Here is a 15,071-nt window from a genome sequence, read left to right as displayed (position 1 = left end):
GCTGAGGCAACAAACATGCGCTGCCTATGCAACCCAGCCAAATAATATACAACTAGAGCGCAAATGAAAGTAACACCTAATGACAACTCAAAACAGCAAAATCACCAAAACGTAAGTGAGAGCACTTAACTTGTGCACAAGCAGCAAAGAAAGAGGAGTTCTGGTTGAAGTTATGGACTCTAATAGGGTCTAAGGATACATGATTGCTGGACATGTTGACTAAAGCATGTGGGGAAATGTAGTTTGAGTTTTTTCTATTTTTTGATTGGCTGCTGTAAATTTGAGTAGCAAAGAAAGAGAAGCATAATCTGAGCCTCCAGTCCTGACATGAAATCATGACTCTTTCTACCAAGCGATAAATGGAAATGTGTTTATTTAAAGGCAACTCTTCACGCCGTGGTGTCCCTCTCGACCAGCTGGCAGCAACCGCCGCTTCAGCTAGCTCGCGAGACCGACGACATGACAGCAGAACCGTGAGGAAACAACCTTCTCTAAAGTATACATGGTGACATCAGGGTACAACCCGCTGCTATACTCGATCTAAAAATGAACTTAAAACCCCCAAAGGTATGAACCCTTCAAGAGCCCTGCAACTCTGTCAGACCTTGGCTGCTGTTAGACAATTATGCAAGACAAAAGGGGGGATTTTTGGATGTTTACCTATTACACAGACTTGATAGATTTTTTTCTATTTGCAAAAAAGCAGACTAAAACACGGACTACTGACACGAATGCCGTTTACCGGTCCTCATGAGGCTGGGCCGTTCATTTCCTGCAGCCGTTTCGGGGTCTCTTCCGGGGCATTATACGGAGCCTTTTCCCAGTCAGCAGAAAATTACTTCCGGAGTTCTTCTGGTCTATCCAATCGCAGGCGCCGTGTCGTCCTCAGAGTACCGCCCTTGAGCTGTCAGTCAGTGCAAAGCTCCTCTCCCATTGGCTCCCCCTGGCTTCGGTTTTTGAAGTCCTCTAAGTCGAAAGTCAGGCAGGAAGCATTTAGGGAATCGGGGTAAGTCTTAGTTCGGGAGCCTCCCGGCTGCCTCGGGATGTGTGGCACCTACGAGTTATGCGCATTTCTTTTGCGAAAGATTGCAGTAGTTCCCTGACACGAGCTGGACGGGCAGGAAATGAAAAGTTCTTTAAAAATGGGCGTTCCCTTCCAGTGGGTGGTAAAGGTAGTCTTAAAAATGCTAGTTCTACAACGAGTGTGAGGTTCTATGGAATCTAGGCTTCCTTTTCGGAATACTTCATGAGTTTAACGGGATGAAACGTGCCTGCTGGGATATTAGGTGGTTTCCGCATATTTGATCCCTCGCACATCAGAATAAACTCTGATATTGAGGATCAGCCCAGTCAAAGTACTCGCCTGTTCTTCTTCCAAATTTGGGATGCACCTGTCGTGCTGTAAAGACTTTGTAGCGAATCCCACTTGCTACATTGTAGTAACAGATCTCCAAGGTATTACACTTGAACTACCCTGTACACATTTTTTTAGAGTTACACGTTCAGTGTATTAGCCTAACTTTCCAGGAAAAGTACCTCACTTCCCAAAAATGTGTAGTTTCTGAAAAGAAGCAGTAACTTTTAGCAAAACATTTTTTATTTAAAGCCAGACGCCAGCCTTCCTCAAGTACAGTCTTAACATTTTTGTCAGCCCGAAGACCAGGTACATTTGGCCTGAGCTTTTCCATTGGATGGCATTGGGGTCCCTAACATTGATAGACTACCAGTAATTTCAAATAAGTATTAGGAAATTAAAAATGCATTTTGGGACCCTTTCCCCATACTAAGTAAGTGTCCTGTAAAGCCTAGTTTCCACCTTCCAACTCATTCCCTTTGTCTCCTCCAATCAACATTTCCATTCCTATAATTTAAGAAACCATTTGAAATTGTATTTATTTTTGTAGACTAGTTTTCTATGAACCTGTGGCTTAATTTTGAGTGTGCCAAACATGGTTTCCCAAAACTAGAGCTTCTTTTCAAGCAGCAAATGCTTAGCGGATCCAAAATTTTAACCTGGGTTGTATTTTATCTCGAGTACATATTATCGCACTGCTGGGCCAAATGGGCTATTTTTCAAAACAAAAAACTTGCTGTCTCAAAAGAGAGGCTTTTTTATCTCTGGTCTCACGGAATTTAAAAAACGATGGGAATTTCAATAATATTCTTTCACTACACATGAGAACGTTCTCCTAGATTTAAAGCTTCATCTGCCTTTATATTTAATGGAGAAGTTGGTAATCAGTCTAAGTCATAATACATTTTGTAATATGTTTTGTGCACCCAGTGCACCTCAAGTGTCCCTCTGGTTGCTATACTTTAAAACATTAGCAATATTCTTGGGTATAACACTTATACACATATATTAACAGCATTTAAGGACTGGTTGTTACACCCACGATGGCCAATAAAAGTGCCGTCCCTATTTAGTCTTTAGTAGTTGTATTGTGGTTTTTAAATTGTTACCCCGAGGTTTTGGTTGAGGGCTATGGATTTTCGAGGGAAGAAGTATGAAAGGGGGAGTAACTGGTCAGATCCTGAAGTGGTAGAGCTGCTGCAGTTGTGGGCCAATGACTCAGTGCAGATAGAGCTGGAGAGCTGCTTAAGGAACCAGCACGTCTTCAATCGCATTGCTGAAGTGCTAAGGGAGAAAGGCATCCATCGTAGCGGGGACCAGTGTCGGGAGAAGATCAAGAAGATGAAGCTGGAGTACAGGAGAATCAAGGACAATAATAAGACTCTAAGAGGTGGCAGGACCTGGAAGTTCTTTGACGTGATGGATAGGGTACTGACTAGCCGACCTTCTATTGCCTACAGCACCTTGGCTGGCAGCATGGTCCACCAGCAAGTGCTGCAGGGCGGCCTAGTGGAGAGCTTCCACCACCATTTCACTCCCTCTGCCCTGCCATTTGGGCACCCACAGCACTCAGAGCTCATGGAGATTAAGTGCGAGGAGGTTGAATCCGAGGATGGATGTCTGACTCCAGAGCCTTCTCTGTCCATGACCTACCAGCAAGGCTCTGCAGAAGACCAGGAGATTGAAGAACGGACCATCTTGGGGGTAGAGCATAATGAATCTGCAGTCTCCGGAGAGGATATCCCCATTGAAACCAGTGTTTCGCCTTCAGGTATAGTTTCTATTTTATCTGTAAAGCCATGGGAAGGCATTTGACCATCACTGTGGTTTTCGGTTATGTTTTCTGTGCATGCACTTGGTTACTGCCTCACCAAGAAAATCATATTAGATATGGGCTTTCCCAGTTTATTTAATTCAAAACTGAGGCATGTGCCGCGCTTCTGTCATCACTGTCCATGTGTATACTATTTGTGTAACTATTGGTTCAAGATGGAAGGCAGGGTTTAACTCATAAGTCCTTATTCATTTGTAGTACTTCTCCTACACACATAGCATTTCATCATTTGACAAGTTAAGGTTGGATCACGCCTTCAGTGTCGAATTGCTCACTTTTTAGTTTTACATTTGACATAGTGTTTTCTGCTCAGAGACAGCCTTTTTATGCCCGGTTCCAGTTTTGGCAGATGGCGGATTTTGGGGGTCTTATAGTTAGGTGGTCTTCCAAAAATCAACCACTTTGGTGAAATGGGCAACCAGGACACAACAGACATTTTATCTTCTCACTGTTGCATGCAGTAAAAAATATGTCTGATTATACACCCTTTACCCAGCAAAGCCTTTTATGAAGGCTTGTCTCTCCAGGCCACGACACAAACTAAATGTAGCAAATCACCACCCTGAAGGGCAGTGGGTAGCTGTTCCAATAAAATGCAGAATCAGAAGAAAAATAAGAAATTTGAGCCAAATACTAAGAACAGCATAATCATAATTAACAAACTAAAATCAGGCGAATTTGACAGCCAAAAACTGTGGTGAAATAAAGAAAAGCTGAGACAAATGTAAGTAGTATGAGAGCCCTATGCCCCAGGGATGACTGCAGAAAAACCCTGAGCCAAAAGATTCAAATTAGACCACTCCCTAATCTCGCCTTGACACTCCTTCCCTCACTGTCATCTCACTGTTGTTCCCCACTCACTCTAAACCTCAACCACCCACTACTGTATCGTCCGATGTTAAACCTCGATTTGTATAGTGACTTGAGTACTTTGTAGTAAATCATACTCTGTAAGTCACTTATTCCATGTCCTCATTCCAGGAGCAACCACCGGCTCATATTGCAATGGAAAAAACACCGCCAACATCTTGTCCTCCATCACTAACGTCTATATGAAGCCTTCTGAGGCTCTGTTCAGTGATAGTAGAATTAAATGTCACCATTATTAACCATTACATCAACAACATATAAATTATTTTGAAAATAGTTTCTGCTGCATGCGCCAAGCACCTTGAACACTGCCTGCTCATCAGCAAACATGTCTTGCATATACGTGATGCTCATCGCCACCAAAACTGAATTCCTGTTATTGTCCAAGAACAACAAGCAAACACTAGTCCAATCTGACATTGGACAGATTTAAACCCCAACTTCCACCCAGTGCCAAGCCACTTGAATTTACCCTGGAAACTGCCTGCTACCGGCTTTCTCTATTAAAGAAGGTGAAACTGTTCCTCTTTGTGGGTAATTTTAGAACTGCGGGTGAAGCCTGTGAAACCTGGCAATGTAACATCTAGTAAATGGAAAAACCTGCTCCACGGCCTCCTAAACTCTACACTGATCATCCTTCATGCCTCATTAGTGGCCTGAAAAAATACAACCACATCACCCCCACCCTGATGAAACTACCCTTGCCGGCCCCCACCATCTTCATAATGAAATGTATTATCTACAAAGCCATCATGACTGGAACACCAGCATATCTACCTCACAGGCTCAACACCTCCGGCAGCTCTTAGAATACCCGCAAACCAGGTCACCTTCAGAGTTTAGATTCAGAAGTGCAAAAAAGTTTTTAAAAAAACAAAACAAGGAGGAATTCCTTCTTTATGAATGCACACAGAATTTGCTACAACATTCCTGAACCCCTCTTAGACGGGCGAGTGCCCCTCTAGGCTCCCAGTCTTTGTTATATGCACTTTTGCTCTCCTTATTTACACACAATAGATGTGGTTGGTGCAAAACGGCCACAGTTAATTGACATATCCGGTATCATCAACACAAATCCATGTTCACCACAAACTTCATGCATAGCTGATATTGTTCCACTAGGTTTCGTTTTAGTCCTTTGTCATGAAAGCGCCCTCTTAGAGCGCCTTGAGCGATAGCCTCCCTTTCTTGTGGGCATTTAGCATCTATGCGACCCGTAGGCTCCACCTTGCTGCCGAGATTTATGTGGGCGGCCCTTGTGCCTGGGCCGGGCTGCAAGTGCTGTGTTCGCCCTGTGCTGCCCTCCTTTACAGTCCATTCGCCCGCTACCCAGTAAGGCATCCCAAGGACACCAAGTTGAGCGGCTCCTCTCTTAAGGCTATTGGGCGCATCCTAGCTATTCTTCTGTAGTGTCTCTGCCATGCTGCCTGTATTTTTGCGACTTCAGGAAGCTCCCCAGTGCTTTCTGAGTTTTCTCCTAGCTGAAACCCAGTTGCTCCTGGGCTTCCCCTATATTAAGCAGAAACAGGTCCACCCCACCCCAGTGAGGTGGACCCGTTCTGCTTTGTAGTAATCTAGGGTTTTTTGATTATTGAGTCTGTATCAAACGCAACCCAACCCATTCATTACCTTTGCATGCCTTTGCCATTTAGACTTTCACCTGGACCTTTCCACTTCCACATGATTTAAAGCTCTCCTCCATTCGCTGGTTGCTATGATTTCTGACCACATCAGCTCCGCTGGGCGAATAAGCCTTGCAATTGCTGTAAGGCCGGATATCATTGCCCCTAGCAGGTCCCTCCACCCCGGGCTGGCCAAGTCATTCTCCTGAGGTGTACTATAACAGCGTCTGGCTTCCCTAACCTTTGGATCAAGTCCTGAATGGTGGGTAGTAATTGTTCTCATCTCATGCCCAGGCTGCCTATCCAAGTCACTACTGTGTTGCAGAGCCAGACCCCCTTGTAGTCCTTCTGTGTTGACACCCACCGCTGAGCACTCGCAATGTAGGAGTGTCCCAAAATCCAGACTCTGCGCCTGTGTCCCGGAGAGCCTATTATGAGAAGAATGCTGCGGCTTAGATAGCTGCTGGCCGAATGTAGCCTTTAAATGCGCTCAATGTTCAACGCCCTATTCTCTTTATGTGCTCCCCACTCAACCCGCTCAAGGCTGCTGTGGTTATTGCGCCTATGCAGAAAGAGTGCACTCCAAATCCCTTGGGTACCACTCTGAACTGGAAGGAGCTATGATATGAATGATCCCTGTGACAAAAGAGTGGGCGCCCAACCTGCACCCCACCCAGCAGGTATTTACTCATGAGGCATATCGGCCAGCACTCGCCGTCCTCCAGGCAATCTAAGCATGTGGACTTGCCTTTGGCGTCCTGATCTGACGCCTGCTTTTCACCGACTTGCTGTCCTTCCTGCTGCTGGTTGCCCGCCCTTGGGAGGTGTTCCATGCGGTCCCCTATCTGGTCCCGCTGCGCGCCCCAGCCTGCGTCTTTATCAGAACTGGTTCAACTCTTCTCAAATGTAGGCAAGAGTTGAAGACCAATAGATCCAATGTAATAACAGCTCACTTTTGCTCCTAGCAACCAGATGTCGGAAATTCACATTTGATTTTGACCGTGTACAGTACTCAGCTGCCGTCCGGCTAGGTTTGCGCTATACTGACACCATATGTGTGCATACACATGAGTGTTATATGCACCAGAGTAAACCTCGGGAGTTCCCCTTTTTGAGTGGAATGGTATTAAGTAAAACCTGCTCCTCTTGTACAGAGCATTTGTATACCTTTGCCCTGCTGTGCCGCTTTGTTTCTGTTCTAACTTTCTTTTCCTCTTTTTCTTCACTTTTCATATATGGCAGCTTAAGCCACAATGCTTGGTGCAATCAAAAAGAGGGCGCGGTAGTGAGTGACTGGCGCTCCAATTTCAAAATATTTTGACTTTACATAAATATAATGCCACGGTGCACAAAACTCAGGTGTCCACCCTCCAAAATCACCTACACGATACAACCACTTGGGTTATCTAACAGTACATAAGAGAGTAATGGCACACATGAAATATTTAAAATTTTAATACATCGATAACAGAAATCCTTAAATCAATGTCTATCTAACAACTATCTTATCTAATACAGCACAAAAATAATAATACTAATGTAGATTCCTTAAACTTATATCTATCATATATCCATTTCCTAAATCAATGTCCAACTTGATTCTTCAAATTCACAATGATATAATTAGTCCAATTGTCCCATTCATATAACCATCAAATCCAAATTGCTTGTACGTTGTCAACACGTGTTTCATCCGGGGGAGTACCCCTGGGATTTCCTCAGGACTTTCTTGTCATTAAAGATTCATCACACAATCCCTAAAACAGTATTATCATGTATAATAAGACAATTCCAATTTAACTATATCCATTACTGCATCAATAAAGTCGTGTAACTACCAAGTAACCAGGTGAGAACCATGCATTTTCCTATAACTGAGTGTTGCCCCTTCACGTGACCTTAAGTGACGAGTTTATTTCATTTTAATTTTAATTTTAGTTATGACCCCCTTCGTATGTGATTTCAATATTCACTCCTGTTGTGATAAGTGCAACCATCTTGTGAATCACAGTGACATGTATTAAAGAAAATGTATGCCTCACTCCTTATTAACTGAAAAAAAGGGAGAGATCTCCCTGTGCTACCTTAAATTTCCTTTAGTTTGAGATATATCCCTTTATTTCACATGATTTTGACTTACTCATTTTGTTCTTACTTGTTCTTTTAGTGCTGTCATAGCATCTCTTGTGTTTCTAAGAATAAAATCTAATTTTATAAAACAGATTAATACATGTCCCACTCTTTCCTCATATTAGATTATTACCATCGCACGTAATATTAATTTTAAACCTCAGGGAGCTTACCATTTCATTATTCCCTCGATCAAATTATTAATTGTCTCTCCACGTGTTTTTCCTCTCAGTCATATCTATTATGGAATAACAACCGATTGATTATTTGCCCCGAAATAGTCTATTCGACCCAGGATGTATTAGCTATATCTAATTTCATCCTTACCTTTGACCCGATTTCAAGTAATAGCGAGTACGCCTCCTGACCATCTAAACCGAGTGACTATCCAGCATTCTATTTAACCGCGTCGGTTCTTTAACTAAAATAAAAAACGGACTACAAATCTGGGTAACTATCAAACACTCGGTTTACAATCGTCGGCTCTTTAACTGAAATAGAAGACGGACTTCCGAGATGCCAGCCGTCTTTCTATCGCTACAGATGATGTCCTTTTTCATAAGAATTATCCGCATTTCATTCCTTTTAAATCAAATTAAAATACTAAATATCCAAAACGGACTATATTAACTCCACAAGTGTTCGTAAAAGAGACTGCCTCATAATTTTAGTTTTTAGTTCTTGTATAATCACTCCATAGCTACATGGACTATCTCACTGCAAATATAACTATCCAATGAACTTTATATATTGAATAGTATACTGATACCAATATTAAGGTACCAAGTTCATGAGTTGCTATCTATGTCATATAGGCCTTCAACTATATAAATTCCCCCTACCACTGACTCTAATCTAAATTTAAATCAATAAAAAATATAATGTACTTCACAGACTCTCTAAATTAAATGTTATCCACTTTCCTTAATACCATAATTTACAACATAGACTAGTGCTATTATTACCTAACTAACACTATATTTGCTAATTATTTTTCTCCCAAAACATATTCCATCTCATGATCCGTATTTAGTCCTAGTTCTACTGCTCCTAATTTCATAATCCACAGCGATTCCCTCCTTCTTAGGGCCAATTCTCTATTTCCTCCGCGTGGGTTGTTTCCACATTGTTCAAAACCAAAAAACTTAAAATCTTTGTGAGCCCCTTGTGCTTCACATACCACCATGTGAGAGGCTATCGGATAGCGTTCATCTAATTGCCTTATCGCTCTCCAATGTTCCGAAATTCTTGTCTTAAGTGGACGTATCGTACTGCCCACGTATATTCTCTCACATTTGCATACAAGCATGTATATTACAAATTTTGTGTTACAATCTATGTGTGATTTTATCGGTATTTTACATCCTCTTTTGTCAACAAAATCTTTTTTAGCTTGACATGCCCATTTGCACATTGCACATGAACCACATTTAAAGAAGCCTCTGTTACGTACATTAAGCCAATCTGCCTTAATCTCATCTGGTAAGTAACTCTGACTCAAAATATTATTGAGGGTATTCCCTCTTCTGAACGAAACCTCCGGTTTAATCCCTGTATATTTCTTGAGTGTCTCATCTTGAGTCAGAATTGGCCCTAAGAAGGAGGGAATCGCTGTGGATTGTGAAATTAGGAGTAGTAGAACTAGGACTAAATACAGATCATGAGATGGAATATTTTTTGGGAGAAAAATAATTAGCAAATATAGTGTTAGTTAGGTAATAATAGCACTAGTCTATGTTGTAAATTATGCTATTAAGGAAAGTGGATAACATTTAATTTAGAGAGTCTGTGAAGTACATAATATTTTTTATTGATTTAAATTTAGATTAGAGTCAGTGGTAGGGGGAATTTATATAGTTGAAGGCCTATATGACATAGATAGCAACTCATGAGCTTGGTACCTTAATATTGGTATCAGTATACTATTCAATATATAAAGTTCATTGGATAGTTATATTTGCAGTGAGATAGTCCATGTAGGTATGGAGTGATTATACAAGAACTAAAAACTAAAATTATGAGGCAGTCTCTTTTATGAACACTTGTGGAGTTAATATAGTCCGTTTTGGATATTTAGTATTTTAATTTGATTTAAAAGGAATGAAATGCAGATAATTCTTATGAAAAAGGACATCATCTGTAGCGATGGAAAGACGGCTGGAATCTCGGAAGTCCGTCTTCTATTTCAGTTAAAGAACCGACGATTGTAAACAGAGCGTTTGATAGTTACCCAGATTTGTAGTCCGTTTTTTATTTTAGTTAAAGAACCGACGCGGTTAAATAGAATGCTGGATAGTCACTCGGTTTAGATGGTCAGGAGGCGTACTCGCTATTACTTGAAAACTGGGTCAAAGGTAAGGATGAAATTAGATATAGCTAATACATCCTGGGTCGAATAGACTATTTCGGGGCAAATAATCAATCGGTTGTTATTCCATAATAGATATGACTGAGAGGAAAAACACGTGGAGAGACGATTTATAATTTGATCGAGGGAATAATGAAATGGTAAGCTCCCTGAGGTTTAAAATTAATATTACAATGTGCGATGGTAATAATCTAATATGAGGAAAGAGTGGGACATGTATTAATCTGTTTTATAAAATTAGATTTTATTCTTAGAAACACGAGAGATGCTATGACAGCACTAAAAGAACAAGTAAGAACAAAATGAGTAAGTCAAAATCATGTGAAATAAAGGGATATATCTCAAACTAAAGGGAATTTAAGGTAGCACAGGGAGATCTCTCCCTTTTTTTCAGTTAATAAGGAGTGAGGCATACATTTTCTTTAATACATGTCACTGTGATTCACAAGATGGTTGCACTTATCACAACAGGAGTGAATATTGAAATCACATACGAAGGGGGTCATAACTAAAATTAAAATGAAATAAACTCGTCACTTAAGGTCACGTGAAGGGGCAACACTCAGTTATAGGAAAATGCATGGTTCTCACCTGGTTACTTGGTAGTTACACGACTTTATTGATGCAGTAATGGATATTGTTAAATTGGAATTGTCTTATAATACATGATAATACTGTTTTAGGGATTGTGTGATGAAACTTTAATGACAAGAAAGTCCTGAGGAAATCCCAGGGGTACTCCCCCGGATGAAACACATGTTGACAACGTACAAGCAATTTGGATTTGATGGTTATATGAATGGGACAATTGGACTAATTATATTATTGTGAATTTGAAGAATCAAATTGGACATTGATTTAGGAAATGGATATATGATAGATATAAGTTTAAGGAATCTACATTAGTATTATTATTTTTGTGCTGTATTAGATAAGATAGTTGTTAGATAGACATTAATTTAAGGATTTCTGTTATCGATGTATTAAAATCCACAATGCTTGGTGTTCATTACTTTTGATTGTATTATTTGGGTGATTTTTTTTAACCTATCATTTATGATTGTTGATACAAGAAGTGTCTGAATGAACCAGATTCAGTAGATATCCTGCACAGGTGTTGTCTGGAATTAGGTTGACAATAGGGCTCTCGTTTAGGAGAATATCTTGTTTTGAATCCTGGGCTCTGAAGAAACGTTTACTATTTTAGTAGTGTGAAAAGCAAAAAAAAACACTGGAAACATTCTGGACTAGTTATATGAGCCACTTGGACTTGCTGGAGGAAATCGTTGTTCTGAGTTTTTAACCTTATTTCTGCACTACTCTACCAGGCAAGTAGTTCAAACATTATACTGGCCCTTACCAGGAGCCCCCACCCCCCCCAAACACACACACACACACACTCTTACAGAGACACGCACACACACACTCTCTCTTTATCCCTCTACCTCTCCCTCTCCTAACTATGAGAGGACAGAGTGACTCTTTCCTGATGTGGACAAACATGGAAAGTGAGGTGGTAGGGAGGAGGTAGAAAGACTGCAGCTCTCCTTTCCATCGATGCAGGATAGAACGCACTGGTAGTGTGGTCGCATGCTGTAGCCCTCTATCCCCGCATCAGCTCCATGTTAAAGTTAAAGCATACTTAGAGTTGCTGCAGCTGTACGCTTCTGAAAATACTGTGCACATTGCTGGAACGCCCTACCCATCCACATCAGACAAACCACTCCCCTCCCCAGCTTCACGAAGGAACTGAAGACATGGCTTTTCCAATCCACCTCACTGGTACAGGGTACACTACCCCCCCCCCCCCCCCCAGTGCCTTGGGACCCTAGCGGGTGAGTAGTTGCGCTTTATAAACATTGATTGATTGTTGCTGCTACTTGGACCTTTCTTACAGCACTGTTAAACAGTGATGACAAAACTGTTGTATTGGTATTTAAAGAATCTGGAAGTTGGGCCCAGTGAATTCTTGCACCTAAAGTAAAAGTATAATCAGCCTTCACACCCAATTTTCAGAGCCATTGTTTTTTTGATACTTTCAGGTCTCCAGGTATTCCACACTGAGTTTCTCCTAACAGGGGGCTACTAGATGCAAGCATTCAGCCCTGAGGGTTGGTACTGCCCATTTCAACAAGACACCTCAGCTGTCAATATGTCCATCTTTATGATGGTGAACAGACTGCTCCTAAAAGCTGGTGAAGAGCAATTATTTAGGAAGTTTTGACTCGTTTGGTGTAAAACAGCTTTAAGAAATTGTGGATGCTTGTAGGCTAAACACCATATATGTGATACACCGACACACAGTGTTACTATTAGTAAGCCAAGTGAGCCTTTTATTGTCCTTAGAAAGATGAAGGCGCGGTTGAGCCTTATTGAAATTCTAGCTTGGGAGCCCTTCTGACTCCATGCAGATATCTGCAGCAGTTTTAACAGTGATAAATCTCACTAGCTAGCAAGACATTTTAGATATACTGAATGAACAGTGAAGCTGGTCCCTGTGGACTGTGAGTGCTTTCCGGAAATAGGGAAGAGACAAAGAAAGGAACCAAACATTGGCAAGAACAGTATGTCCTGCCTGTTGACCTGTTTTTTTTACCAATGTCTTTTAGTGATGCTATAAAGCATCTGAAGAATTCATTTTTGCAGATGCTATGCAGAATTTGTCAAAGAAAAAGAAAGACGCGCAATGACAGAGCACTAATGGCACTTGCGCCATTTCATAGGTGCATGCATGTGTGATGAAGTTGAATGTATGTGTCACCACACAAGTGTGCATCTGTGAAAGGATGCAGGCACCAGTTTTATTTATTAACCAGCTCAAGATGAATCAATAAATAAAAAAAATAAACTGGAGTAGCACAAAAGCACTTTTTTTCAAAGGCAGAAAATCCGGCAGCAATTGCTAATGTGCCCTCCCAAACAATTAAAATAAAATTATAAAGTAAAATGAATAATAGGGATATAGAGGAACAGGTGGGAGGGGGCAAAGGGAAGCTAGTGAGGAGAGTAAAAAAACTTGGCAGGGGGCTAGAATCACATGATGGAGAGAGTGACAAGGAACGCAGGTAATGTATTTAATAGTGAGTGAGAAGAACTCGAGGAAGAGAGACGAAAAACACATGCATTCTCCTGGAGTGCTTAACCAAAAAGTAGAAAAGTAGTTACCTAAAAGTGAGCAGAGGGACAGATAAAAGATGGTTCAAGAAAAGCCACTGAATAAAAAGCAAGCAAATAAGAGTGACTATAAAGCCAACCAGCAGGTTGTAAGTTCATGGTAAACCCACAATAGGTCATGTGCAGTGCTGGCTGGTAGGCGGGACCTAAATATACCTTGTTCCTTTTATTTTATGTGTGGATATATGGACCATTTTCAAGTGATTTTTTTTCAGGTAACGTTATAGCGCTTAAGATACCATTCTGGCGTGTTCCAGCTTTTACCCTAACCCTCCATATCTTCTGGTCGTAATGCAGACTGATTGGCACCCTGCCTCTAGTGAGATGTTCTATCCGGATGCGTACTGTGTACACAGAGCCATCACCTGCAGACATCATCTGTGCTTTAGATTCAATGTAAACATGGCTTATTGGAGCTAACCCCTTACCTTGCCGACTTATGATGAGTGTGTGCTTGTGTTATAATGCCTGATTGTGATAGATGCTTCTCTTGGTCCTGAAGGTGTTCTGTTGTAAATCTTACTTGCATGATTACTTAAAATCTTTACAAGAGTTGCAGATAAGCCAAAGAATTTGAGACAATAAAATACGTTAAAACAATTCATTACTTGAAATGCCATGAAAGTGCATGTGATGCTCTCAATAAAAGAAGCCTAAAATTAGCATCTGACATGTAGGTCATTCCATAATAGCTAAGCTACCCCTGGAGTGTAGATGTTCCAGAAAGGCTTGCGGTCATAGCTGCGGGCGGGTGCTCACATACGAAAGTGTCAAGGGATGGGTAACCAGTTATAAAATACGACAGTCCTGTTATGTACTAAAATTTGATTAGTTTAAAAGGAGGCTATAAAAGACCATGAGTAAAAAGCCGTATTGTCAGCCAATCTATGAAATACACAGTTTCAGAAAATAAGTGGTGCTTGTCCTCAGACTCTTGCTGAGGAAGGAAAATCTAGCCAGTCCTGTTACATTGTTTGAACAGTTCTTGTAACAGGCGTATATATTTGCCAAATTTAGCCAGATCCGTTGGCTCTGTCATAGTAAAGGCAAGGTTCCTAGCTTTGTTGCAAATACTTATTCAATGGGTTAAAGAGAGCAGTTTCAGCAGAATACTATCGCCATTAGTTTGAATGCTCTTCTGGTTTGAATTAATTGGTATTGCACTGCTTCTTGCATTCAAATAATTCAATAACCCACTGAAAAATAGCACAAATAAAATACTTATATTTCTGGCTTCTCCAACGAGTAGCTTGTGAGCCACTGGGAGCTCTCCAGCTACCTAGAAGTAGCTCTCCCGTGTGCAGATCAGCTTACAAAATTAGAGACTTTTGCATTGTTGAATTAATAGGACCATTCCAAAATAAAAAAATGTGTATTCAATATGTAAATGTGTGTATTTTGATAACTCATAAGCAAATGTTTTAAGAAAAATGGTTGAATTTTAAAATATATTAAAATCTGATATTTCATTGATAATATTAACCAGCGGCATTGCCGCTATTGATGTGATGTATTACCGCTCTAGAGCTTTTCACTTTGACAAACCATTTTTTACATTACTATTGGCGACCATGGTTGGTGCATGATCATTGCTGGTAATCTTGCACGTGGTGGCCACCAAAGTAATCTAATCTGATGTAGTCACTATTAAAACTCTAATAATATAAGTAACTCAGAAGGATTTTTATCGAACATAAGTAGCTTTAATTAAACAAAAGG

General features: G+C 40.8%; 1 protein-coding gene across 2 annotated transcripts in view; it reads left to right on the top strand.

Annotated features, from left to right (window-relative positions):
• Positions 1-941: 941 nt before the first annotated feature.
• ACCS (1-aminocyclopropane-1-carboxylate synthase homolog (inactive)) overlaps positions 942-15,071 on the top strand; it is an 81,024-nt gene continuing 66,894 nt past the window's right edge. The window contains exon 1 of one of the 2 annotated variants that reach the window (XM_069221800.1): positions 942-1,006. Coding sequence is in view for 1 of the 2 variants with exons in the window: in XM_069221799.1 (XP_069077900.1) it covers positions 2,486-3,125 (640 nt within the window). In the remaining variant the exon portion in view is untranslated. Of the gene's footprint in view, positions 3,126-15,071 lie in introns of both variants that reach the window. The other variant, XM_069221799.1, reaches the window with a different exon arrangement.

The sequence above is a fragment of the Pleurodeles waltl genome, chromosome 3_1 (assembly GCF_031143425.1).
Source record: "Pleurodeles waltl isolate 20211129_DDA chromosome 3_1, aPleWal1.hap1.20221129, whole genome shotgun sequence".
Lineage (NCBI taxonomy): Eukaryota > Metazoa > Chordata > Amphibia > Caudata > Salamandridae > Pleurodeles > Pleurodeles waltl.
The sequence above is the reverse complement of the archived record's forward strand: the minus strand, read 5'-3'. Positions and strand labels throughout refer to the sequence as shown.